Raw genomic sequence first — 27,488 nt, 5'->3', positions numbered from 1 at the left:
GATAGAAAACCTTTGGGATGAGTTAGAGCAGAGACTGTGAGTCAGGCCTTCTCGTCCCACATCAGTGCCTGACCTCGCTAATGCTCTTCGGGTCAAATATTCCCATAAACACTTTCCTAATCCTTGTGGAAAGCCTTCCAAGAGTTGAAGCTGTTATAGCTGCAAAGGGTGGAACAACTCAATATTAAACCCTACAGATTAAGAATGGAATGTCATTAACGTTCAAGTGCATGTAAAGGCAGGTGTACCAAAAATTTTGGCAATATAGAGTATATTGTAAAAAGTTACCTCAAAGAGGAAATATTAATAATTAATCATAAATTTTTATGATTAATTTTGAATATTTGGATCAGTTAATCTTATTAACTTGATGTAAATTAATATTACAATCAATTAATCAGTTCATCAAGCGATAATTCATTGATTCTAAGGAAAGGGTATTTTTTCATGGCCACAGCAGTAGCCTACAGTTTCGATTGTAATGTTGTTGACTGATACATTTATGTTGAATGATAATAAGTATTACAGGCTACAGGCTTTAGCAGGCCCGGAGTGGGTAATCGGGAGAATCGGGAGAATTCCTGGTGGGCCGCATCACTTTTGGGCTGGTCGAGGAATTATTATTATTATTATTATTATTATTTCACATTTTAATGTCACGTTAGTTACATAGGCTACACACGTTTCGCATTCTGACACCGCAGCGCGCAGCCTCTGCATGGGTTGTACCATGTGAGGGAGTTCTCCCCTCCCCTCCTATAGAGTTGGTTGGGTCCATAGTCCGTCTTTTCCAAAACGTTTTCCCAGGTAGGCTACCGCGGCACCGCCGGCGCCTACCGATAGCTGGGCCGGCCCTACCGTAACGCGTCAGGGAGGATGGATGGGAGGAAGAGGCCAGGAGGTATGGAAGCTTTTTTTAAGCTACAGAATAAAACATTTTAAAAGATAATTGCGACTTTTTATCTCACAATTGCGAGTTTACATCTCGCAATTCTGACCTTATTTCTCAGAATTGCAAGATATAAAGTCAAAATTGTGTGAAATAAAGTCGCAATTGCGTGTTATAAAGTCAGAATTGCGAGATATAAAGTCAGAATTGCGTGATATAAAGTCGCAATTGCTTCTTATAAAGTCAGAATTGTAAGATATAAAGTCAGAACTGCGTGAAATAAAGTCGCAATTGCTTATTAAGTCAGAACTGCAAGATATATAGTCAGAATTGTGTGATATAAAGTCGCAATTGTGTGTTATAAATTCAGAATTGTGTGAAATAAAGTCGCAATTGCTTATAAAGTCAGAACTGCAAGATATAGTCAGAATTGTGTGATATAAAGTCGCAATTGTGTGTTATAAATTCAGAATTGTGTGAAATAAAGTCGCAATTGCGTGTTTAAAAGTCAGAATTGCGAGATATAAAGTCAGAATTGTGTGAAATAAAGTCGCAATTGCTTCTTATAAAGTCAGAATTGCAAGATATAAATTCAGGACTGCGTGAAATAAAGTTGCAGTTGCTTATAAAGTCAGAACTGCAAGATATAGTCAGAATTGTGATATAAAGTCGCGTTATAAAGTCAGAATTGTGAAATATAAAGTCATAATTGTGTGAAATCGTAATTGCTTCTCATAAAGTCTAAGTGAATTATTATTTAACTTTTACATTATTTGTTAACCCATGGTATTAATACAAACTACACAATAGTAAGAGCTGAACTGTTGCTTCATTTATCCAATTTAGAAAAAGTGCTAATTTGGAATTCCACCATGGAAAAAGTGGGCCGGTCTTGGGCCTGAAACTCCCGGGCTGAAAAGTGGCCCCACTCCGGCCCTGGGCTTTAGTGTGGTTAAACTCAACTGAAGTGCTAAACCAAAACCAGAAACATGTTCCACTAGTTGGTCACTTGTTCATGTTGTGACAAACACAATCTCTCAGCTTTATCTACAGTGGAGGTTTAACCTTAAACCGCAAACCAAAGCTTTTATCCGTCAGTTTCTCATTGCTTTCTAAGGAAACAGCAGCATGCAGGGATGATGCTCCTTGTTTGTGTTTCTAGATCTACACTTTTAACATCAGAGCATTCGATTATACTGTGAAACAAGGATAGCACTTTCACACTAGAAGTTTATATTTGAATGTTCAATAATGACTAAGAGGGTCTTGAGTGGTGAAGTGTGGTGGGGGTGTGACACGGCGGTTGACAAAAAAAGAACGGGTGGTTAAATTCTCACATCAAAAGAGCTTTGTTGGTTTATAGCACCCCACCCACACCCGTCCTCCATTATTTAATTGTTAATCACTATTAAGACCTGCTAAACCTCAGGTGCAAAAGTAGATGTATGTGATAAAGTTACAAAATAATAACAAATTTCCTTTGCATTTCTTTGAGTTTCTCTTTGTCTGTCTTCTATGCTCTATTGCAATCCAAATGATTAAAATTAGGATAATGCACTTCAACAAACCATCACTTTAAAAATACATTGGCGCATGTAAAACTATTTTAAATACGTTTCAAAACTAAAATAATGATTATTATTATTATTAACATGGCCTATGTTGATGCACATAAAAATATTTAGCATTTTTCTCTGTGCAGTGGTGATACGCCACTCTGAATTATTATAAATGGCCTACAGAGGGCAGCAGAAAAAAGACCAGCAAATGTCTAAAATATAATGTAAACTGTTATAACTGATGAAATGTACAGTGTTATTGAATGTGCGTAGTAAATTTTTTTTTTTTTTTTTTTTGATATTTTTCAAATGATGTCAATAATAACTAGCCTTTTTAAACTAGCCTGTCATTTCTAAGAATAAGAGTATATGTTTTTTATTATGGAAAAACGAAATATTTGGTTTTGTACTGTCTTGTTTCTCAAGGGTAAATGTAAGTTTTCTAAAGCTGAGACTCTCCCCTTGCTTGTTCAATTACTTCTTTTTATTTTGTTATAGTTATGGTCTTTAAAGAATGAAAATAATATTCTTGGTTTTAATAATTATGTTGTTTTTGTTGTTGTTGTTGTTGTTGTTGTTGTTGTTGTTGTTGTTGTTTTTTGTCTCTGGATCTTGGATTTTTTGACAGGACGCCCTTGGGTGGTTAAAATGGGAAACTACACCTCCTCTACACTCACCCTCAACATCGGAGCCCCTCAGGGCTCTGTCCTCAGTCCCCTGCTTTAGTCCCTCAATACCAGCGACTGTATGGCTAAACACAGGTCTAACAAACTAGTGAAGTTTTCTGACACAGTGTTGTTAGGCCTCATTAGTAAAAACGATGAGAAGGCCTACAGTACCTTGAGGAAGTGGATTATCTCTCTACATGTAAATGTAAATAATTTACATAAAACTCTATTAATAACATCCAAAAGTTTTCCCTGTTAGTTCAAATAAAGCAAAATAAACAAAGCAGGCCAAATGCAAATATGAGCATGGAAACAGCAGCAGGCCATCAGGCCCAGGTTTCATTCAGAAATCATAAAACATACCTGTTCATCATGATAACTTATATTAGTGTATTATAATATATAACGCATAAATATAGAATTAGGGAGAAATACTACTTTTTTAAACAGAAAGTATTGTAGACTTTTCCATTTCTGCACAGATGTGTTCTAGATGTCATCAGATGTACAGTAAGTGATGTCTACAGTAAGATGAAATAATCAGACATGTGCAGGCAGTGTATTTATTAATCTCAAATTTACTTCAATATTATCATGACTCCTGAGTCAGAAGTTGACTTTTGTCATCTGAAAATGCTTAAGTAGACTTTAAACATACTCCATTTACAGTTCTTGCAAATAAAACATTATCTTGAATATGTTTATTAATATTTGCTTCAAGCAAAGAAAAAAAAAAGAATCTTAAAACACAGCTTCTAAAACAGAGAGATACTATCACTGCTTTTTCTACATTTTAGTCTACAAAGTTGCGTAATCTAATAGCAAAGATATGGATTTTGCATGTGTTTGTTTCATGTCATTTAAGGCAAGTGTACATCAGTGTCTCTCAACCACTTTAATTTGCCTAGTTTCATTTCAGTGTAGTGTATGCGATGTAAACACAGCAAGAATGTGAGTATATTGAGCGTAGGATGGATAGCTTGACTTAATTGAAGGATAAAGGTCCTTGTTTTGCTAGTGCAGAATGAGGTGAAGATACAGATGATCAATAGAGATGTGAATGATGAACAGGTTTAAAACTAAAGATAGATGAGCATGGAGCATAAAAATATTAATGATCACACAGGTAAGTCCATACAGGTATGTAGGCGAGTCCTTATGCCAGGGCTATTTAATTGGCGGCCCGCCAATCATCTCCATGCGGCCCGACGGCACCAACCTCCCCCTCCTCGTTTGATACTCGCTCCGTTTGACCTGAGAAACGTTTTACGTGCAAATATTTCAGCAGTTATTATTTGCGTCACGAATTTATGTCGACTGAACCAGCGATAGACTTCCAATCATTCGTGAATGAATCATTCTTTTGGTTCGATTCTAAACGCGCTTTCATAACGGTCTAAAACTATTCGGATTCATTCGGACCGCTCCGTCACTGAATCATCTGAAGCGGTTTCTCGTTCAGTACAGTAATAACAAATAACGCTGTTTTCAGTTGTTTCACTAGTTGTTTCAACACGGCCCAGCACGGAGTTGCGTTTACTCCCGGTCCGGACACTATAGTAAACAGCGTTGCGACAACCAGTGGGAAGCGTTTCAGTTCGACAGAAACCTCTCTATTACAAACCACAAATCACTTGATGAATGAGGCTAATTAGTATTAAATCGGATGAAACAGCCTCAACATTCCCAACAAGACTGATGAGGAAAGCAGGAGAAACACTGAGGCATGAACGAAATTAGAAGACTTTAAATCCCCTAATCACCCTTACAAATATTTACCATGAATGTACTGTAGTAATTTACCATGGTTGGGCAGAAATGTGCAATATTTATATTGATAAATATAGTAAATATATATAGGCCTAGTATAATAGTAAATATAGTGATTTATATTGCATTAGTTTTATTAGGTGGGTAAAGGAATATATCATTAATGCTTGTTATGAAATTATGTCAGTTTCTTTGTAAAGGTGCGTATAGTTTTTAACTTGTGTTTAGGCATTTTTTATACAGTGGGAGTGAGTAGCCTGTGGTTATCAAGTCTCACTGTCAGAATATTTTCATTTAAGCATAACAATTATACATAAAATAATTATTATTTCTCACCAACAGCTATAAGTTTGTATAAATAATTTATTTGTTCCAAGGAAAATAGTTGTAAATTATCAAGTTTTTATTTATTATGGTTTTATATATTTGCATACTGTTGGGTACCACATCTCCAAGTAAATACCACACTTCTTTAGGGTTACTTTAACTTATTTATTGAAACTGTTATGTTTCAATAAATAAGCTAAATCCCCAAAACCAACCCACCGGCCCACCTCAACTTTTCGATTTGATAATGCGGCCCTCGAATGAAACTAATTGAATAGCCCTGCCTTATGCTGACTCAATGTGAGTGTGCACAGTGAGGGAGGTGAGGTATCAGCAAACACATACAGGTGAAACATATTTTTGTTGTTCTATGAAATTGGTTAAAGTTACTCTATAAGCCAAAAATGTATGTGCTCTCATAATCTTTAATCAAAATAACTTATATCCCTCTTGCAGCGACATCTCTTCTCTGATGATGCGTTTACTGACGCAAGGGCAAGACAACCTGTCAATCAAATGAGATCACAGTAATAGCAAACCACAACCATCCAATCAATACCTGAAGGTCAAAATCAAGTCCCGCCCTACTTGTTTTTCCTCATTTCTCGAGAGATGGCTACTTCAAGACAACACGCACATGTCACACAGCTCAAATCAAGAGAATGAAGGCAGTTCTGAAGTCAAAAGTAGGTCCAACACAGTTCTAGGTGTACCTAATGAAGGCAGTGTGACTGTGTATTATTACAGTTCAGTGTTCTTGAGCCTGCAGCGTTTACGTCATCACTTAACAGCCAATTCCTGATCCCCACGGTTTCAAAAAAGCGGCTCAGGGAGTGACAGTAAATTTGACATCTTTCTTTTTTGACTGTCATAATCTATCCCTCTGTGTATTTTTCTTCTTTTTGGAAAGTCCTGGAAACATTTTTTCTTTTGCTGTTAGAAGAAATGGTGAAGAAAAATAATAATGATAAAAACATTTGCTGTCTTCTACCACTGTAGAAGTTTACGTCATCTATGATTTCCGCTATTGAGAACCATGGAAATGTCTGATGAAAGCAACTACTTTCCTGGGAACAGGGACCATTATGAACAACAGGCTCCCTGCATTGTGTGTTTGTCAGAAAACTATCAGAGGTTGACAAAGTGGCTGGACAATGAGTCAGTTCTGATGGGCTCCAGTGTCCATGGGATAAATCCTGAGACGGTCAGCGAAAGAGAAGCGCCATGTTACTGTGCCTAGACTTCTTGTTGCTAAAACAACAACAGGTGGATTTGACTTGAGCAGCTTATACCCGATATCAGGCTGTACAAGAAACTGAACCATCCATTCGGTCCTGCATTTCTTTGACCTGGCTGCCACAAACAGCAGGATCATATAGAGCAAAGACCATTAGATGTCCAGAGAAGGAGAAACTGCAGTATGTTGACTTTAAGCTGCTGCTATAGTTGAAATGATGCTCAAGCAGAGTGTGTTTAAGGTCAACAGGTTCACAAGATGTCCAGTGATGATGATGAGATGAGCATTCAAACTAAGAAGAGGAGGCCTGTTGAACCACAGCCAATTGACCATGTCAAAAAATACGAGGCTCTCTGTTTGCCAAAGATGGTGGAGGCAGAACATGCATTACGGTTCAGGAGAGAAGGATGCAAAGGAAACATTTGTCAAATGTATCAGATGTTTGTGTGCGTTTCAAAGTAAAAATAAACTGCTTTCCTGTTGTACCATGCATGAGTCGTTGTTAGTGCTGTGTGTGACGTAATCTGCTCCCTTACCACGTCACATTCCTGAAGCGCCAAAACAATAAAAACTCACAAGCCAACTCAATAAGTTTAATGCACGCGCAATATGTTTTGCGAGATTTTGAAGTGTGCATTCGATGGACACTTTACCATCCCATAAGGCCACAGGAGAGGATTTGTGAATGGCAGTGAAGCGACACGACTGAATGTTGTACGTCCAGATTACATTCATACTACACACTCTCATACTATAGAGAATGTAATTTTTTCGGTCCTTACCAGTGCCTGGATTCGTGTACACAATAGCCTACTGATTCACAAGCTTGGTAACTATAGAGCTGATTAAACTAAAACTAAAAATGTCCTTTCCCAGTCACCGTACCCCAACATATGTCATGATGAAAAAATTATACCCCAAAATATAATTACATGAAGACAAAATTCCCTTGCTCTTTGCCTCAGTGGAGGTTTGAAGGTTTTCTGATTGAAAGCAATGCGCTACCACGTCACTGGACCCTTTTTCTGACGGTATAGTGACCCGAGTGAGAACGGGTAGACTTTTTAAAGAGGCAAAAGGGGAACAACCTTGACCGTCACCAAGTTGGGACAGGTGTTCTGCAATGACCATTTCAGTTTTAAAATCAAGTCATGTAGGCCTATTATAGTTCCAGAGACATCGCTTTCGAAAGTGCGGGAGAAACATTATTTATAATTTACATTGACATTTTTTTCTTTCCGTCTTCACCTAGTCTTCATCCGCATTGCTATTTGTACTCGTTGTGAATGCAGGCCACAAGAATGAATTTTATTTTATTATTATTTTTTGGATCACTTCTGCTCATGACATGCTATCCGGCAACAAAGGATTCCAGTCATTATGCTAAGCTAAGCTAGCGGTGGCGCTGCCAGACAAAGACAATGCATGCACTGAGACAAAATTGCGTTTGCCCACTTATCTAAATGTAGGGGAGAGGGGGAATAAGCCCTATTTAAAAAAAATTGTGGCGTGTTCCTTTAAATTAGCCTAGCCTAAATTTTGGTATTTAACATAGGCCTACCATTTAAAAATACAACAGCCGTTCTTTATATTTTTGTACACTACATTTCGCAAATGTAGCCTACTTTCACAGACCAAACATATTTTTCTTTTCTTTTTTTACAATGTTGCATTTTCGCCACACTCCAGCACAGCAGGTGTCGCTCGCTATTTATTTGAGTTTGTAACCCGGACGTCAGTACATTTTTAGAAGAAGAGGTCGATCCGGGACGCGTTCTCGATTTCCCAGATCTGTTGTTGAAAAGATTAATATTTCAATAATATTGACATATATGTATTGTACCGGGGCACCATGGTCATCGGGTATGTTTACGATGTTTTTATGAAATCTGTATTTACAAAATACAAACACAATTCGTACAAGTCCTGATGTAACGATAGATGCTCTCGTGTTTACATTTGGCCTGTTTTGTTTTGTTCCTCATTTGTTTTATTTAATATAGAATCAACAGGAAAAACCTTTGTGCGTCATTAACGCATTAAACATGAATTGATTAACTAATGATTAACAGGTTAATCTGCAGGACAATGTCGGCAACTATTATTTTGTCGCAGTCATTAACTTAGCAGTTAGCGTTAGTATTTCGAATTTCTTTTGCGTCCCGAAACATGTGTGTAGCTTTATTTGAAAGTAATTTGATAATGCCTAATCTTACAGTGCATTCAAGATATTAAAGTTTTCACCAGTAGTGTAACGTAATATGGGTAAAGATGCTTACGTTTACTGATAAATCATACAAAGCGACGAGTGCATTATTCAATCATTTACGGGATTAAGATGCAACCTCCAATATAAAATATTAAGGGAAATACATGGAAACATATACTAATTTATTTGTAAATTTGATACAGTTTAGTTGAACAGTGATCTCAATCCACATGTAACGTTAGTTAGATTCATCTAAATTTATTACACTATATAATATCTAGTTAAAAAATTACACAAACAGTCTCTCCTTGTTCATGAATTATGTTTAAAATACATGAAGGGCTGTACTTTTGTCCAATGAGATTTTAGTTTTGGTGCGGCTCCCGGTCAAATCGCAGAAATTATAACCAAGCAATTCACAAAATGTAGTGTACTAGCTCACTGCTTATTGTGTTCATGGTCAGTTATTGTGTTAGTACAAAAACTCTGATTAGAATCAACGACAAGACTTTTATCATATTGCGTCAGCTTAGTTTTATCTTGATACTTTTAGTAAAACAAAGTAATTGCAGTCTGTTTAAAATGTAAGTTTTTATAATATGCATGTTCTCCATAATAATTTAAACCTAAAAATAATATTAAATGACATGTTCCCTCGAGTTTGGGACATTTTCACCTTAAACAAGCCTGTTGCTAATATCATGCTGTACTGGTTGAGTTTAAAGTAGTTTAAGGAACTTGTTTTTATTTTCTGTTTCTGCAGTTGCATCTTCATCTGTGTGTTTGCGGTGCTGATAAACAAAGGTGAGCATCAGAACGACACATCAGAAAGATAAATTCATGCCACAGACTGAGTGTTTAACAGTTTGTGTTGTTTCAGTGTCTCTGCAGGAAAGAGTAGAGGCTGTTATTGGTGGATCTGTTCTCCTGCCGTGTTCTTCCACTGAACATGATCTGAAACTTCAAGACACTGATGTGCATTGGAGACACAATGGCAGCAAGATTGTGTATGATATAGTCAAGGGTAAAGATTCACTACAGTTACAGGACCCAGACTACAAGAACAGAGCTGAAACATTCCCTGATGAGTATGAGAGAGGAAACTTCTCCATCAAACTCATCCATCTTCAATACGCTGATGAAGGACAATACATTTGCATTCTCACACACTCATCTGAGCTTCAGACTCTACAGCTGATCATCACCGGTTTGTAGAAATGCTTGATTCATGTGTGAAGTTGGTAACACTTTAAAATAATGGTCTGTCATTAATCGGAAACTATGCAGGAAGTAATGCAGGACAAATGAGTAATTCTACATTAAAGGAGAACTCCGGTCAATTTTAACATTGAGCTCATTTTTTTTTGTACATTTGGAGTGCTGTCAGTACAGAGAACAACGACAAAAATCGGTGTTGCCTACACCGAGTTATTCTATTTTTAAAATTTGCACCCTGTTGACTTCAATGGGGCAATGTTTAAACCTGCTTTTAGCCTCTTAACATCCTTGATGTGTCATTACAAGTGCACAGGTCATGTGAGTGATTCCTTCAGAGTGAACACGAGTGGATCTGACTGCAGTAGATGTGAAAGATATGTATAAAAATGATGTTATTTAAGCCAGCGCAAATACCTGTGTTTACATCCTGTTTTCGGTTGAAGTCCAAAGTAGTCGATTGCCGAGTTCACGCGCGTGATCATAGGTAACTAAACCTATGCGCGTGAACTCGGCAATCGACTACTTTGGGCTTTATTCATATCTTTCACATCTACTGCAGTCAGAGTCACTCGTGTTCACTCAGAAGGAATCACTCACATGACCTGTGCACTTGTAATGACACATCAAGGATGTTAAGAGGCTAAAAGCAGGTTTAGTACTTGCCCCATTGAAGTCAACAGGGTGCAAATTTTAAAAAGAGGATAACACGGTGTAGGCAACACCGATTTTTGTCGTTGTTCTCTGTATTGACAGCACTCCAAATGTACAAAAAAATGAGCTCAATTACCTGAATTTTTTTTGCACAGCTATTTTAGTAGTGTAACTTAATACCCCCAGTTAAGCAGAACTAGGTTGTAGTGTAGAAAACATCAGCAGCAACAATGTTAACAATAGGCAAAATATATGTTAAAAGTCTAATGTCTTCATATGGAGAAAATAATTGCAGGGGAGTCATATCACCTTTGCAGAAATGTAATTCATTTTAAACAGTTTTAGAAGGTTTATGTGCCGTTTAATAGGTTTAAAGAGTGAGGAATAATTCACTGGGTAATATTAATTCACTGAATAATATTAGCTGGAATATAACATTGTCAGGAAAGTAACAAACAAAACAGAATATTTGCATTTTCCAACTAGTATGTTAATTATAAATAATTTTTTTGTCGGTCTAGATCATGAAATGCTTTCTGACAAAGTGCTGTTTATATGCATTTACATAGAACTATAACTTACTCAACCGCGATCTCGCGTGGAGATAATAAATAATTAATTTCCACAGAACGGTATTTAGTCAGATTTGTATTAGCGAAATAATGGTTATGTAGTAAATGATAATATAATCTAGGGTGTTTAAACAAGATAATCTTCTCAAAAGTTTCATTCAGTGGCCGCGCTTGAGCATTCCTGTCATCAACCCAGTGAGTGCTCAGCAATATGAACGAACTTTTTTTTCGAGACTAATGGTGATCAAATACAACAGATAGAGAATTAAATTCAGCGCTTTTATTTTCAACATGCACTCATTCATGTCTGTTTTATTTAATTCATGTTAAGTTACGTCTTTATTGGGGCAGGACATGACGGATTACGCTACGTGACTCCATGAGTTCGTCTCAATTCTTTAGAACCAAGCTGCATAAACAAACTATATCAGGCAATTATGTCCCAAATCTCATTTCTGCATGTCTGTTATGTTAAATAAAGTTGAATAATTAAAGCAAAGCAAGCAGAACATATGTTTTACCTGTGCACAGAGTTGTTGTTGACTGATCTCCTCAGACGCGGGCTGCAATGGCGGAATTCTCAAAACGGCCACAAGATGGCGCCGTGTATCGGCGAATCCGATATTACAAAACCGATACCCGATTATGGGAAAATGCTTAAATATCGGGAAAAATATCGGTAAACCGATACATCGGTCGATCACTAGTTAGTTGATATTGAGGCTCATCTCGTTCAGTAAGTATTGATTACCTAATAAGGAAGTATCTTATTCTTAAAGGAGAACTCCGGTTTTCCAATTTTATTGGCAGCACTCCAAATGTACAAAAAAATGAGCTCAATGTTAAAATTGAACGGAGTTCTCCTTTAAATTGGCTATTACTTACTGATTAGTTAAGCTTGTTTCCATATTAGTTCATAGTACTGAACTAAGTGTAGAACTACTCATTTGTCCTGCATTACTTCCTGCATAGTTTCCTATTAATGACAGACCATTATTCTAAAGTGTTATCTATTAAGATAATATGATGCCATAAAGAATTGCATGCGCGTTGTGCAGGGTAAGATTTGTGGAAGTGTACATAATATTGCAAGCGTAAATTCAGTTTGCATGCGCAAGAGAATATTTGTAAAGGTGTAAATCGCCTTTCAAGTGTAAGAAAAAAAATATTTGCAGCATTTCTCTCACGTTTCTCTCACTCACTGAGTTTTGCAAGTAAGAAGAGGAGGGCGGGTCCACCTTCATCATGTAGCCAATCAAATGAGCTTCTCGCTGGCTCTCGATTTACTCTTATCTGATTGGTTCAATAAACACGCCAGTCACCAGAACACATCTCTATCTTCATTTGTGTTAAGAAAAGTTCTCATTGCCGAAATGATACTTTTAATGCACACATAGGCAACATAGGCTGTTATATATATATATAAATGAATAAATAAACAAATCATGATTGCTCAATAAGCTTTGCACCATTAGGCTGATTAAGGCTGACTGACATTCATACTGAATTTCGAGGCGGTGTTAATATTATTGAATTGAAATTTTATATATTATATAATCTGTATAAATCTGAATAAATATATAATCTGAATAAAAACCCTGCAACCAGGGAATATACAGCATCTTGATATGTTCATAGGGCTATACAGCCATCTAGTGGTTACATGATGGCATTGCAGGTGATAAATGTTTCAGAATTTAGAGATGATCTTAAAATACAAGTTAAAGGGAAAATATTATTGTAACTCATTTTAGTAAAATAATAATAATAATTCTGGAATCCTCCCGATCAGTAGACAGGTGAAATTATGCATGCAGTAGTGCAGATACTAGGCCTACATTCAGCAGCATCAATATTACAAACTGATATGGCCTGATGGGCCGGATACATGCACTGAATACACAGAAATTTTCTTTCTTAACACAAATGAAGATAGAGATGTGTTCCGGTGACTGGCGTGTTTATTGAACCAATCAGCTAAGAGTAAATCGTGAGCCAGCGAGAAGCTCATTTGATTGGCTACATGAAGGTGGACCCGCCCTCCTCTTTGCGCTTGCAAAACTCAGGGCACTATCTTGCACCCAGCGCAATAGGCCTTATGCCCAGCTCCACTACTTCCTGAACTTCAGCCAGCTCCTTTGTTTCCTGTCTGACATTATTGGACAAACTGATTAATCCAGGTGTGTCTGAGTATTGTTACTGAGGTCAGGCACACCTGGATTAATCAGTTTGTCCAATAATTGCAGACAGGAAACAAAGGAGCTGGCTGAAGTTCAGGAAGTAGTGGAGCTGGGCATAAAGCCTATTGACTTTGTACACCGACGCATGTATCATTCCTATTTTGCACCCGCGCACAGCGGACTTTTCCCTCCACAGACGCACGTCGGTTAACTAAGAAATACACTTGCGCTCCCCGGGGCGGTTCAGCGCAAAGAGGAGGCGTGTTCCGGCGCAAACGTTCCCTCATGCTATTTTACAGGTTTAGAAAACAATTCCACCACTGACCGAAAAAAACTAGTTTAAAGTCAGTGGCGCGTTGCGCATGTTATTTATATGCTATTTTAAGGGCCATAATCAATGTAGCGTGTGCTCAACGCGCATACACTTTGCTTATCTCATCTACACAGAAGCAGCAGGTTTTTTTTGCAAATCATACATTATTACAGTAGATAGATAGATAGATAGATAGGCAGTTTATTATAAAAGCATACATCTAGCTTACACATTTACCCAAATTATCATACGCCTGTTTAACCGAAGTTAATTTGGGTGTGTTTCTCCATCCCCATACAATGTCACTTCTCTGTCTTGTGACATTTTAACGGCTGTGATCCGCTGTTATAATAGCAATCCGCTTTAGAACAAGCGCGTCTGCTCTTAAAGGGAATGTGAGATGACGCTCTGATTGGTTTATTTCACATTACGCCCAAACCACACCTATGAATAATGAAGCTACTTCAGACCAACACATTTTAGATTTGCGTCGGGCGCAAGAGTCATTTATCCCGCCGGTATAATAGCAACAGCGCCCAAGACCCGCCCACAAAGTTACTTGCGCTTTGTGCTTGATACTTGCGTTTCAGACCATTAAAGTAGGGAATAACTGCAAATAATTTTTTCTTACACTTGAAAGGCGATTTACAACTTTACAAATCTTCTCTTGGCATGCAAATGTAATTTCCGCTTGCAATATTATGTACACTTTCACAAATCTTACCCTGCGCATGTGATTCTTTATTGCATCATATTATCTTCATAGTTACCATGAAGTTTTAAATTTAAAAAAAGTTAAAGTTCGCTAGTTATAGATAAATCTCTTGCCTTTATCACAGTGAGGTATTTTGTTTGTTTCAACAGCAGGAAAAGAAAGTAAATCCACTGAACATGAAAACCCAGAAAATGAAACTGCATCAGACAGTGTGGAGACTTCATCAATCCTGTTTACCATTCTATTAATTTTACTAATAATAAGTATACTGTCTATGATATGTTGTTTAATTGCATTTTACTATAGAAGAAAAAAACAGCAAACTCCCTCATTTTTTTTTGTCAGGACTGAGGACTGAAGACAAAAAACAGTGATTTGAATGACGTCAGTCCTAAAAGTTTCAATTTCCACATTATCTCTCTATTTTTACAGCTGTCACTGGGGCTTTCTGGTGCTTGTGAATGTGTTTTGAGCTGCTGTTACATTATAGGCCTATTGCCTTAAACACTGTTTTTTCTTGCTGAATGAGATCTTCAAACACTGAAACTGTAGCTATTTTTAGGTAAAGGACCAATGAGTCTGTCAATGTTACTGTCTTTATTCTGAACAAGTGTACTTCATGTTTTGTTTGTCGATATTAAATGTATTTGTTATAAATTATATTATGCATGTTAAAATTAAAACATTTACCAATTATTATATATATATATATATATATATATATATATATATATATATATATATATATATATATATATATATTATATATAAAAATCTTTTCCTTTTGCACATTTTTATATAAGAAACTATGACAGTTTTACCCTCCCCTGCACTTATTTAAGTTGCCTTATTATGTTGCTCACAAACCTAATGCCTTAATAGTTACTTAATGTAAGCCTTAGTGTCTTGTATGAATGTAAGATGCTATAAGAGGTCCCTTAATAATATCAGAATAATGTTGTTGTTGATTCCGATTTGATTTCAGATGAGAGCTTTACTTAAAAAATGTTGTTATAGTTTTTTTTTTTTTTTTTTTTTAATAAGACCAACTTGTCTTATGTCCGACACAGAAATCTTCCCAGTGAAGAATAATGTAACTTTTCAATTGTCATTTCTAAGAATAAGAGTACATGTTTTTTATTATGGGAAAACTAAATCTTTGGTTTTGTACTGTAGAATCTTGTTTCTCAGGGGTAAACGTAAGCTTTCTAAAGCTGAGACTCTCCCCTTGCTTATTCAATTACTTCTATTTATGTTGGTGTAATTATGTTTTTTAAAGTATGAAAATAATATTCTTGGTTTTAATTATGTAATTTTTTATTTATTTTTTGCTATAGTTGAAATGAACAGCAATGAATGAAATAAATAAATGTAATCAAACTTACATGTGTGATAAGCTTTCTGTTCCTCAAGTGAAACTTCCCTGATTTATGTCTCACTGTCGTCATGACTTCAGTTTATTATTACTGAAAACGCACAACAGGAGCTTCCAGTTTTAGCCTCCTCCCTGACCTCCAGCGAAACCAAAAGAGAGTGAACTTAGCATTCATTTGTGAATTCATTAGTTTTTCCATTTGTTTGCCTTTCAAATGTTTAAGAGCACTTGATGTAGTTGATAGAACAGAAAAATAGTAGTTGCTCTTTCCTGAATGAATTTATGAATTGCCTTTATTGTGATTTTTGTTGTTGTTTTTTGTCATATCTGAACTCATTTCTTTTGTTTTCATCCTTACAGACTGAGCTAAAAAGTGTCATTTTCTCTGACAATGTAATATAAAGACTTTATATATGATATACTGTATATAGTTTTAAAGGGACTTTGATGTAATGGGAGGAGATTTTAAAGGAGAACTCCGGTCAATTTTAACATTGAACTCATTTTTTTTTTTTTGTAAATTTGGAGTGCTGTCAATACAGAGAACAACGACAAAAATCGGCGTTGCCTACACCGAGTTATTCTATTTTTAAAATTTGCACCCTGTTGACTTCAATGGGGCAAGTATTAAACCTGCTTTTAGCCTCTTAACATCCTTGATGTGTCATTACAAGTGCACAGCTAATGTGAGTGATTCCTTCAGAGTGATCACGGGTGAATCTGACTGCAGTAGATGTGAAAGATATGAATAAAAATGATGTTATTTCAGCCAGCGCACATACCTGTATTTACATCCTGTTTTCGGTCAAAGACAAAGTCCACAGTAATCGATTGTCGAGTTCACGTGCATAGGTTTCAAAGTCAAGTTCTTGAAATGTGTTTCAAAGTCAAGTTCTTGAAAACGTACTTGGTTACTAACGTAACCTCTGTTCTCTCTAGAGAGGGAGCAAGCACTGCGTAATATCTTACGCTATGGGGAAATCTCTTTTCCATGAGATACTGAAGCCAGAAATGATCCTTAATTTTGGAATAATATAAAACGCGTTGCAGCAGCATGCAGAAATAGAGAGCCTAAGTCCCTCCCCTTCCGGTCGACCACCATGGGACCTTATTTCGGAAAAATATTGTATGGTAGTCAATGGCGAGAGACAACAAATATTTTGATCTCGTTTGAATTGTGCCCTGATTTACACATATGATGTTTGTCAATTTAAAAGATACATTTTAAAGTCAAGAAAGTCGCAGCTTGATGTAAAACTGCTGAGGTATAAGACTGTGAAAATACGTAATTAGAAAGACTACAAACCCAGAAGGCGCACATGCGACGTCATACCTTTTCTCTCAATGAATGAAGCAAACTTTACTGAAGCTAACGTCTGTCATTTTCTCTATAGTCTTACATTATAATCGTAACGTTACGCCGCCATGCCTGAGTGTTTTGAGCCAGAATACACACATACGAGCAACGGATCTTGTGACGTACATAGTGCGAGACGAGAGATGTAGTTCATTGAGCGATTTTCACATTAAACTAAACGTTATACTCTTCTGTTTTATGACAAACTGCGACTTTCTTGACTTTCATAATTACCTTTTAAATTGACAAACATCATATGTGTAGTTCAGGGCACAGTTCAGACGGAATAAAAAGATAAGTTATCTCTCGCCATTGACTTCCATACATATTTTTTCCGAAGTAAGGTCCCATGAGCCGGAAGCGGAGGGGCGGGACTTAGGCTCTCTATAGGCAAGACGACTCGCGCGCCTATTGGCTGCACTGCGGCAACTGCAGCAGCCTATCGAGAGGCTCTGTGGTGACGTCAGCTCCAATAGGGTCGCTTCGCTCCCATTGCGTCACGACCCGCTGAAACGGGCGTGGTCTGGCTCCATAAATATAGCTCGAACAGGCTGGTAATCTGGTTTTTCATCACCGAAGCGAACCGAGTGTATTGCAGGCACGGCAAGATACGCAGTACTCGTTCCCTCTCTAGTGAGAACAGAGGTTACGTTAGTAACCGAGTACGTTCTCTTACGAGAGGTTCTCTCGTACTGCGTAATATCTTACGCTATGGGGAACACAGTGTAAAACGCTGTACATGCTGAGATCCAATACCAAAGTGCCAAGGGCAAGTGCCCTGGGTTCATATAGTACATGATCATCAGGGACTCGCATAGAGTCCGGGAAGAGAGGCTAGAATAGCATCATTCCTGTAATAAACAGCATCCTATAAGGAGCAATTATATAGATAGTGTTCCACACAGCCAGGGCGAAAACTCGGCCTGGTCTGATGAATATTATGGGTCTTATACACTGCCCATAGAGTTGCATGATCGATCAACGAGCGTCGCTCAAGCAGTTTCAGTAATCTGGGCCGATAGCATCGGGGCAGACAATACTGATCTATTAGACCAGGGGTCGGCAACCCAAAATGTTGAAAGAGCCATATTGTATCAAAAAATAAAAAATAAAATCCGTCTGAAGCTGCAAAAAATTAAAAGCCATAAGCCTTATAATGAAGGCAACACATGCTGTAAGTGTCTATATTAGCTTTATTAGCCCCCTAGTATCAAAATGAAAAGTAGGCTACAAATACATAATGAGCATTCATGATTAAATGTTTATTTTCCCTGCAGCACATCTTGGAGAGAATGATGCACCACGTGACTACTCTGCTGTACGATCGTGTTTTAAGTTTAACTTCCATTATAATTGTAATGTATTATGTTTCGTTTTATTTATTCATTTATTATTTTTACAACGTTGAAAAACTTTAAGAATGTTTGTCATGTTTTTCCTCCTACAGAAATTATATTAAAACAAAAAATATTTTTCATATTTTTGAAAAAGCTCCAGGGAGCAACTAGGGCGGCGCTTAAGAGCTGCTCTAGAGCCGCAGGTTGCCGACCCCTGTATTAGACCGAAAGCAGCCTAGCCTGCAAGGCGGGAACCTCTAGGTTATGAAACCTTATAAATGTAGACAGGGAGGCCCAGCCTGCCGCCATACAGATATCTTGCAAGGCAATCCCACTAGACCAAGCCCACGACGAGGCCATGCCTCTTGTGGAGTGCGCTCTGACACCTAACGGGCACTGCAGGCCCTTAGAAGCGTAAGCCAGCGCTATAACATCGACTATCCATCTGGATGGGCTCTGTTTCGTCACGGCTAGTCCCTTAGAACGTCCGTAGAACAAGACAAAGAGCTGCTCCGTCTGTCTGAAGACAGACGAGCGAGACACATAAGCCCTTAACGCCCTGACTGGGCAAAGGGAGCTTGCATCCTTCTCCTCATTAGAGACCGGCAGGGCCGACAGGGAAATCACCTCAGCCCTAAACGGTGTGTTGAGGGATTTATGAACATACCCATGTCTTGGCTTGAGTATAATTCGTTACATTTATATAGCGCTTTATCTGAGACCTCAAAGCGCTTTACATAGAAGGGGGGAATCTCCTCAACCACCACCGATGTGCAGCATCCACCTGGATGATGCGACGGCAGCCATATTGCGCCAGAACGCCCACCACACACCAGCTTACTGGTGGAGAGGAGACAGTGATGAAGCCAATCATCAGAGTATGACTTTCGAGTCATTTGGCCCAAACTCCATACATGTCGAGCTCACTGAGAGCGATTGTAAGTCCCATATGCGCTTCACAGAAGTGAGAACCAGAAGAAACACTGTCTTGAAAGACAAGTGTTTAATATCTATTGATTGGATTGGCTCAAATGGGGCACCTTTTATGGCTTCCAAGACCGTAGAAAAGGTCCCACATGGGAACTGAGGGAAGTCTGGGAGGATTTAACCTCTTAGCTCCTCTAAGGAAGCGAATGACCAGATCGTTCCTTCCAAGTGACTGGCTAAGCGTCAGTTTAGTAAGCTGCTATGGCCGCCATGTAAACCTTGAGCGTGGATGGGGTTCTGCCCTTATCCAGTAGCTCTTGTAGGAAGAAGAGAACCTCCGTCACCCCACAATTTGGGGGTGATATGCCACGAGCTGTGCACCAGCTAGAGAACACAGACCATTTTGAGGAATGGAGCCGTCTCGTAGAGGGTGCCCTAGCCTGCATGATCGTGTTTAGCACTCCCAGCGGGAGGTTAGCGGGTACCCGTTGATGGCCCACACATGTAGGGACCAAAGCTCCGGGCGAGGATGCCAGATCAAGCCCTTGGTCTGAGAGAGGAGGTCCCTCCTCACTGGTATCGGCCATGGGGCAGTGCTCGGCAGCTGCATCAGAACTGGGAACCAAGCCAGGTTCTTCCAGAACGGAGCCACGAGTAGCACTGAGCATCCGTTTTCCCTGATCCGCTCTAATACCTGAGTTAGGAGCATGATGGGGGGAAAAACATAGAGCGGGCAGCGGGGCCAGACATGGGCCAGCGCATCCCTGCTCTTGGAGAAAAACTCCAGACCGTGAGTGTTTTCCTGAGACGGAAACAGGTCTACTTCTGCTCTGCCGAATGTCTCCCACAGCAGTTGGACTGTCTGCGGGTGTAGAGACCATTCTCCTGCTGAAACATTGTTCCTGGACAGTCTGTCTGGTCCCACATTCAGGTGGCCAGGCACGCGCGCTGCTCTCAACGAGCGCAGATTGTGTTGAGCCCAGACCAAGAGGCGTTCCGTCAGCCTGTAAAGGTTTCGGGACCTGAAACTTCCTTGGCGATTAATATAGGCTACCAATGACACGTTGTCCGAACGGACCAAGACGTGGTGTCCCTTTTTCAGGGGACAAAAACGCCTCAGTGCATTGTCGACTGCTAGCATTTCCAAGCAGTTTAAGTGTAGAATCTTTTCCTGTTCTGACCACTGGCCGAAGAACGGTCTGCCTTCGAGCAGCGCTCCCCATCCCGAGGTGGAGGCGTCCGTAGAAACCACCTTCACACTCGAGGAAGTCCCCAGGCTTACACCTGACTGGTACCAGTCGGTCGCTCTCCAAGGTTTCAGAGCTGAGACGCATTTCTGAACGACCTTGAGGCGTGAAAGACCAGAGGTCCGCGCTCGGCGCGGTACTCGCGCTTTTAGCCAGAACTGCAGTGGGCGCATGCGAAGCAGACCCAGCTGGAGCACTGATGATGCTGAGGCCATGAGACCCAGCATCCTTTGAAACTTTCACAGACAGTGAACTTTTCGCCCAATTGACTTCGAGACCCAGATTCTCGAGATGTTTGAGTAATAGGGTCCTGTGTTCTACTCTGATTGTGATTGAGCTAGAATCAGCCAATCATCCAAGTAGTTCAAAACTCGCATTCCCTGAAGCTTCAGGGGTGCGAGCGCCGCGTCCATGCACATTGTGAATGTACGGGGTGCTAGAGACAGGCCAAACGGCAGGACTGTGTATTGATAAGCCTGGCCCTCGAAGGCGAATCTCAAAAATCGCCTGTGACGTGACGCTATTTGTATTTGGAAATACGCGTCCTTCAGATGTATTGACATAAACCAGTCCCCTCGGCAAAATTGCGCGAGGATTTTCCTGGTTGTGAGCATTCTGAACCGGCGTTTCGCCAGCGCTTTGTTCAGTTGTCTTAGATCTAGAATGGGTCTGAGATCCCCGTCTTTTTTCGGTACCAGAAAACATCTGCTGTACAGACCCCCTTCACTCTGAGCTTGAGATAAAGGCTCTATGGCCCCTTTGTTCAACAGTTTTGCAATTTCGGCACGAAGTAGATGTGCTACTTCCTTTTCTACCGTAGTTTCGATTCGCGCCGCGCAATAGCGGGGGTGTCGAGCGAACTGTAGCGAATAGCCTATTTTATAATGTTCAGCACCCATTCTGATACCCCGGGAAGCTTTGCCCATGCATTTACATGAATAGCTAGGGGTTGAATGAGATCTGGGCTCTGGCCGCGACATAGTGGTGGCCGGAGAGCTTCAGTATGCTGTAACATAGACGCCGTGCTTGCAGTGTTCGAGGCGGGGGGCGCACTGATCACAGCGGGCAGCCTATTCACGCTCGACTCTCTTATGGCGGATAGCTGAGAGAGAACGAGGGGGGGAACACCGTGGGGCTTGTCTGTGAGTGATTGTGGGTGCGGGACAGCGGGCACATTTACTACACTGAAAGCACTGTCAGCTTGAGCTGACTGTATGTGCGTTGGTTTAGTTTTACAGAAACCAAGAGACATGCAGTGTTTAGTGTTTGTGGGCACTGGGTCGTGGGCACATTTACTACGTTTAATGCACAATCGACATGAGTCGATTTTATGTGTGCGAGCCCTGTGTGACGGGCTGTGCTTGTGTGTAGTAATGAGCACTGGGCTGTGGGCATTTCACTACACTCATAACACCATCAGCTGTGGCCAGAATACCAGGAAATATACTCTTTATGAGATTTATCTGGGTCGCTGTAAAGACGGCGTTTGTGTGCAGGCAAACGGGCTGTAGTACCAGCTTGTTTACTGCAAAATACACTGGAACAGTCACGTTTCCTGGAAATGAACGAGCGAGAAATTTTGGTGGAAGTCTGGCTGCAGCGGGACTTGAACACTGTCGCTTTGCTAGGCTGGCTAGGAAGACTTTGAGGCCTCGTCTTTAGAAACAGTGTTTGGGTGCAGGCGAGCGGGTAGTACAACGCGCTCGTTGGCTGCACAATACACATCTGCAGTCGCCTTTTAAGGGAACTTGACAGAGCGAAAAGCCTTGATGGCATAATTTTATCTGTCGGCTGACCTGGGATTCGAACACGGATCCGCGAAATGACAAAAAAAAAAACTGTATTCTGCTGCCAGGCCATTAGATGGTAATGAAGAACTATAGACTGAACACGTAATACGCATGTGCATGACGTCATCGTCTTCGGAGATTCACATTTTTGTTTTTTACACCATTTTGAAAAACTTGCACTTTATAACCCATTTTCAAAAGTTTGCATTTTTATGCACCCAAAATGCTGAGCTTCAACTGCTTAATTGATTGATGATGTTGGTGGGGTATTAGGTGTTGAAAAAAGTCTGTATGTGGTCAGAGCAAACTTGACTGTCTCTAATTGATGTGGGAGAAGTTTGTTCCTGTCTGCTTCAGAGCTGCAGTAGATTCATTTTAAATGATGTTGTGTGAGAGGAACCAGGTTTCATTAGATTCAACTGTTTTAATCACGCAGTAACATGAGGATCATTCAGCTTCAGCTCTGTGAGTTCATTACATGTTATGAATATTTTTACATGTGCTTTATAAACAGTGATTTTATGTGGCTAATCTTACTTTTTTTATCTTATAGATGTATTAATCTGTTGTGGAGCTGCAGTCTCAGATCAACTCACTGATTTGGGATCAAATGTGACCATAAACTGTGATCTTGATGAAAATGAGGTTTATTGGATTTTACTGAAAACACCAGATCCTCCAACAGTGATTCTTTGGTCATTCTCAACATCAACATCTCCTTTTTACACAAATAAAATATTCAGACAGAAATATTCACTGCAATGTAAACATCGTCTGGTTATTAATAATGTGACTGCTGATGAATTAGGAGTTTATTACTGTATGAACACACACACACCTCCAAAACTCAGCAACAGCACCAGACTGCACTTCAATGGTGAGTTAATTTGCATTTTCAGTAAACCATGCTTATTGATGATCACTGCTTACATTTGTCATTTACTGTTTTATATTTTTTTGATTATATGACTTTATTCAGATAGGCTACATAAGAAAAACTTAATTATATTCTCATTCATTATCAATATTTTCAGTTTTACAAAATTAGTGCCATTGCACTAACCATGACAGTTTTTTACAGTAACAGACTATGAACACTTTCTTTACAGAATCAACTCAACTAACTGAGTGTCACAATCATACAGTGGTGAAGTTTATTGATCAGAATCAGACACAATGGCAGATTATTATTATCATATCTGGACTGATGAACGGGCTTCTGCTCACTGTGCTGATCGGTGAGAGATTTTCAGCCATATGTAAAAATATTAATATAATGCTTTTTGCCAGATGAAGAAAATAATTGGAGAAAATATAATACAACATTTTGTAAATATTAAATCTAAATTAATTATTTTATATTTAGGACTGGTAAAGGTTTTGGTTGTTGGAAACAGAAGGTCAGCAGAAGAATCACAACTCAACACTGATCTACAGCAAAATCAAGTTATAGAAGAACACGACTTACAGGTACAAATGTGACATCATCATAACTAACTCTTTTCTGTCTTAAAATTAGCATTCTTGTTAGCTTCCCTAACATTAATTTTAGTTCATTTTGGTTTAATTGTAACTGAATTTTATAATATTGTTATTTCAGTATGCCACAATGGATTTTTCCAAGCTGCGTAAAAATATTCGGCACAGCCAAATCACCAGCGTCACATATGCAGCTCTAAACCTGCCGAAGTCATGAACACACGAGTATGACTGATCTTAAACTTATTTTGTTCACTTTTCTTAATGTTTATTCAACTTCTATCCACAAACTGTTAGGCAGCTTAACACACATGACATTCACCAGCCAAACTTACATTCTATAGATCAGGGTTTTTAAAACTGGGGTCAGTGGGAAAGTTCAGAGAAAAATAGTATTTTTTTATTTTTAATTGATTCCATTTGATATTATTAAACCAAGTTATTTTATTGAATTGCAATATTTTGTTTTATTTCTCTTTAGATTTATACATCTAACAGCAGGTAGACAAACACAGTGTCTCAGAAAGTAAATATTTTTCCCAACAATATTTTTTTATATTTGAATTATTTTTATTTTTAAATGCAGTATGAATGTTTGAATGTTTTATACATGAAAATATAGACACTGGAATCATATTTTAATATATGATAATATATCATATCTGGGGGTCTGTGGCATCAAAAAGATTTAAAAACCCCTGTTTTTAAGTGAAATTTATTTTATTAATAAATTATTTAATTAATTTTATTAATTATTTTTATTTTATATTTCTCAATTCAAAGGTGTTTGCCTTGGAATAACTGTACATTGTAGACAATATTGGTTGAAACTTCTTTGAGCAATTGTTGACATAATATATTCTTTGAAAATACTTAAATCTCTAAACTGTCGTGACACAAAGGAAATCTTAGAAGAATATAGATTATATGCACATTTATATGAAATCTGATTGGTTGATTTTTTTAAATGCTGTTAGACAGAGAACAGTAATATCTGAAAGATTTCCTTTTTTGTTAGGATATAGAGAACTGTTTATTTTGTCAATGTGCTGTATAAATGCCTGTATAAATGAATGTGTATAAAATTAAACAGCATCAGTTAAATAACCACAGGTTGATAAAGTATGTTATTTTTAGTTAACAAACTTAAGTTTTAATGCTTTTAATGCCGCCGCCTTTGTCTTGTGCGTGTGTGTGTGTGTGTGTGTGTGTGTGTGTGTGTGTGTGTGTGTGTGTGTGTGTGTGTGTGTGAGTGTGAGTGTGTGTGTGTGTGTGTGTGTGTGTGTGTGTGTGTGTGTGTGTGTGTGTGTGTGTGTGTGTGTGTGTGTGTGTGTCAAGAGTCTGAAGTAAATGAATGGCATAAATATTTTTTAGGTGGAAAAACATTGTCCTTTTATTTTTGGATGTACTCTCTATTATTCATATGACTCCCTTTAATACCTTACATTCTTAGACATACATTAAATTTTCAGTAGTTTTAAAATATATAAATAGTGTATATCACGTGAACATCAATTTACTTCATTGAAAAAACACAAGTGGTAAAATCAATTTCAGAGTCTTAATAAATTGTCACTATTAATAAATTAGATTATGACTGTGTTGTCTGATTCTTTTAAAATACATAATTTTTAAAAAATCATATAAACTCTCACTCAGACATAAAAAATGTGTATGTATATATATATATATATATATATATATATATATATATATATATATATATATATATATATATATATATATTGAATATATTTTATATATACATTTTATATACATAGTGTGTAAAGCATGCCAGGGCATATGATGCACAGCACAGTGCGGTTAAACTCAACTGAAGCGCTCGACCAAAACCATAAACATGTTCCACTGGCTTGGGCACAGCCAATGATAAACAGGGTCTCTCACCTTTGTCTAGAGTGGGGTTTAACCTTAAACGAGTGCAGAGTTTTTTCAGTACCATTATACATTTAGGTTATCTCAGTTCTCACAGTTGTCTAAACCTCAAATGGAAACAGAGCAGCACGTTGCATTGCATTTGTTCTGCCTTGCAGAGAGTAAAGCATGTCAAACAACTTCAACAATTGAAACATACAATTGTCTTTGACCAATGAAAACTTTTTTTAAAAATAATAGTAAAGTTCTGAAAGCTGAGCCTCAAGCATGGTGAACATAAATTGAACATTTGCATGTAAATATGAAAAAGCAGAGGGATACAAACAGTGAAACAGTGCTGTTGAACTGTATCAGCATTATTTGAATGATTTTTGGAGACTAACATCTGTTTAATATTTATAAATAAATAAAAAAATGTATATATAATTCCATTGAATTATATAACTTCTAATCTAACAATGGAGCACAAAAGAAAGATTATGGTAAGTACAACATATATTTTTCCACATGTGATCTTTATTGAGTGTTGTGTTTGTATAACCCTATGTTTATGTCTCAATAAAAACAGCGACCCCAAGTGTTTGCCACAATTACTTGCATCTGCCCACACTACAGTACCTCACTGGCTTTAGAAAGCCACACACCCATGCCAACTTCCTTGATTCTTTATTTGATTTATTAATTTACCTCACCTTTCCCAAGTTGACACTTGAATAGATGAGGGAGACACATTCTCATTTACATCTGGTGTTTAAATCCGTCTCTTTTGTCGACTTTCAGCCACTTCTGACCTGATTTCTTCAAGGGGAGGGTCTATGGGTGGATTAATGTATGGGCTTTTCCAGATCTTTCGATCTAAATTGAGAAAATAAGCTTGTGCAATTTGCATATGAACGCAACCGGAGACAATGGAAAAACATACGGCGAGCAGCAGCTTTCGTTTCTGCTCTGACTGACACAAGACCGAATGCTGTCAATGTGTGTTAGAAATCAGGAATGGTGAGAGAACATTGTGCTTGGTATGTTTTTCATCTTCAAACAAAACTTGGGTCTTCAGCCGACAAAGTTTAAATCCCGTTTGGCTGACACGCTCTTCCCATAATTTTTTACACTTTATGACAGTAGGTGGAGAGTAGGTGGTCTTTTGCTTCGGTTTGAACACATTCGACCACGTGAGCGTTTACACTATGAAAGCAATCAGGTCAAAAGGGTTTTCGACTACCTCTAGAAGTGGTCAAAAGTGGACAAGCTCAAAATTTTTTAGACCCTGTTTACACCTGCATTCAGTGTCGTCCATTTGTTAATCGATCGACCAAAACGCATCTTAATACCAGGTGTAAACAAGGCCAATGATTCATTCATGAATAGAACTGATTTGGTTCTCGATTTCAAATCACTGATTCAATGATTCCCATCGATGTTTTAGCTAATTTCCACATTTATTTCTGGAGCTGCTGGTGTGTTCAACTTATTATTTACTCATTCAATAATTAATAAAATTAATAATAATAATACATTTTGAGATGTAGGCCTATACATTTTAAATGACAAATTTTCATGTGGAAAGGAAAGGTACTCCTCTCAGAAAACGGACAATTAAAGATACTTTAAATGTTTAATTACTACTTTGAGCATTGTGATCGCTAGATAAAGGCTTAATTATAAAAAAATTGTGAAAACCTCAAACTTGACCAAAATTTATATTTTTCACTTGTTTTGCCTGTAGCTCCAAATTAAAGCAGGGATATGCAGTTTCGGGAATTTCTTCGCTG

The 27,488-nt window shown here is 38.2% G+C and overlaps 1 protein-coding gene across 3 annotated transcripts in view; it reads left to right on the top strand.

The window, feature by feature from the left end:
* LOC308702321 (V-set domain-containing T-cell activation inhibitor 1-like) overlaps positions 1-14,998 on the top strand; it is a 460,835-nt gene extending 445,837 nt beyond the window's left edge. Inside the window, exons 1-4 of one of the 3 annotated variants that reach the window (XM_081385088.1) lie at positions 8,188-8,313; positions 9,423-9,463; positions 9,540-9,866; positions 14,458-14,998. In XM_081385088.1, coding sequence (XP_081241214.1) covers positions 8,303-8,313; positions 9,423-9,463; positions 9,540-9,866; positions 14,458-14,666 — 588 coding nt within the window. In that variant the 5' untranslated portion in view covers positions 8,188-8,302 and the 3' untranslated portion in view covers positions 14,667-14,998. Of the gene's footprint in view, positions 1-8,187; positions 8,314-9,422; positions 9,464-9,539; positions 9,990-14,457 lie in introns of those variants that run through there. The other 2 variants (XM_081385089.1, XM_081385090.1) reach the window with 2 other exon arrangements.
* Positions 14,999-27,488: the final 12,490 nt, after the last annotated feature.

This window comes from Scardinius erythrophthalmus, assembly GCF_964197995.2.
Source record: "Scardinius erythrophthalmus genome assembly, chromosome: 14".
NCBI classification, from domain to species: Eukaryota; Metazoa; Chordata; class Actinopteri; order Cypriniformes; family Leuciscidae; genus Scardinius; species Scardinius erythrophthalmus.
The sequence above is the reverse complement of the archived record's forward strand: the minus strand, read 5'-3'. Positions and strand labels throughout refer to the sequence as shown.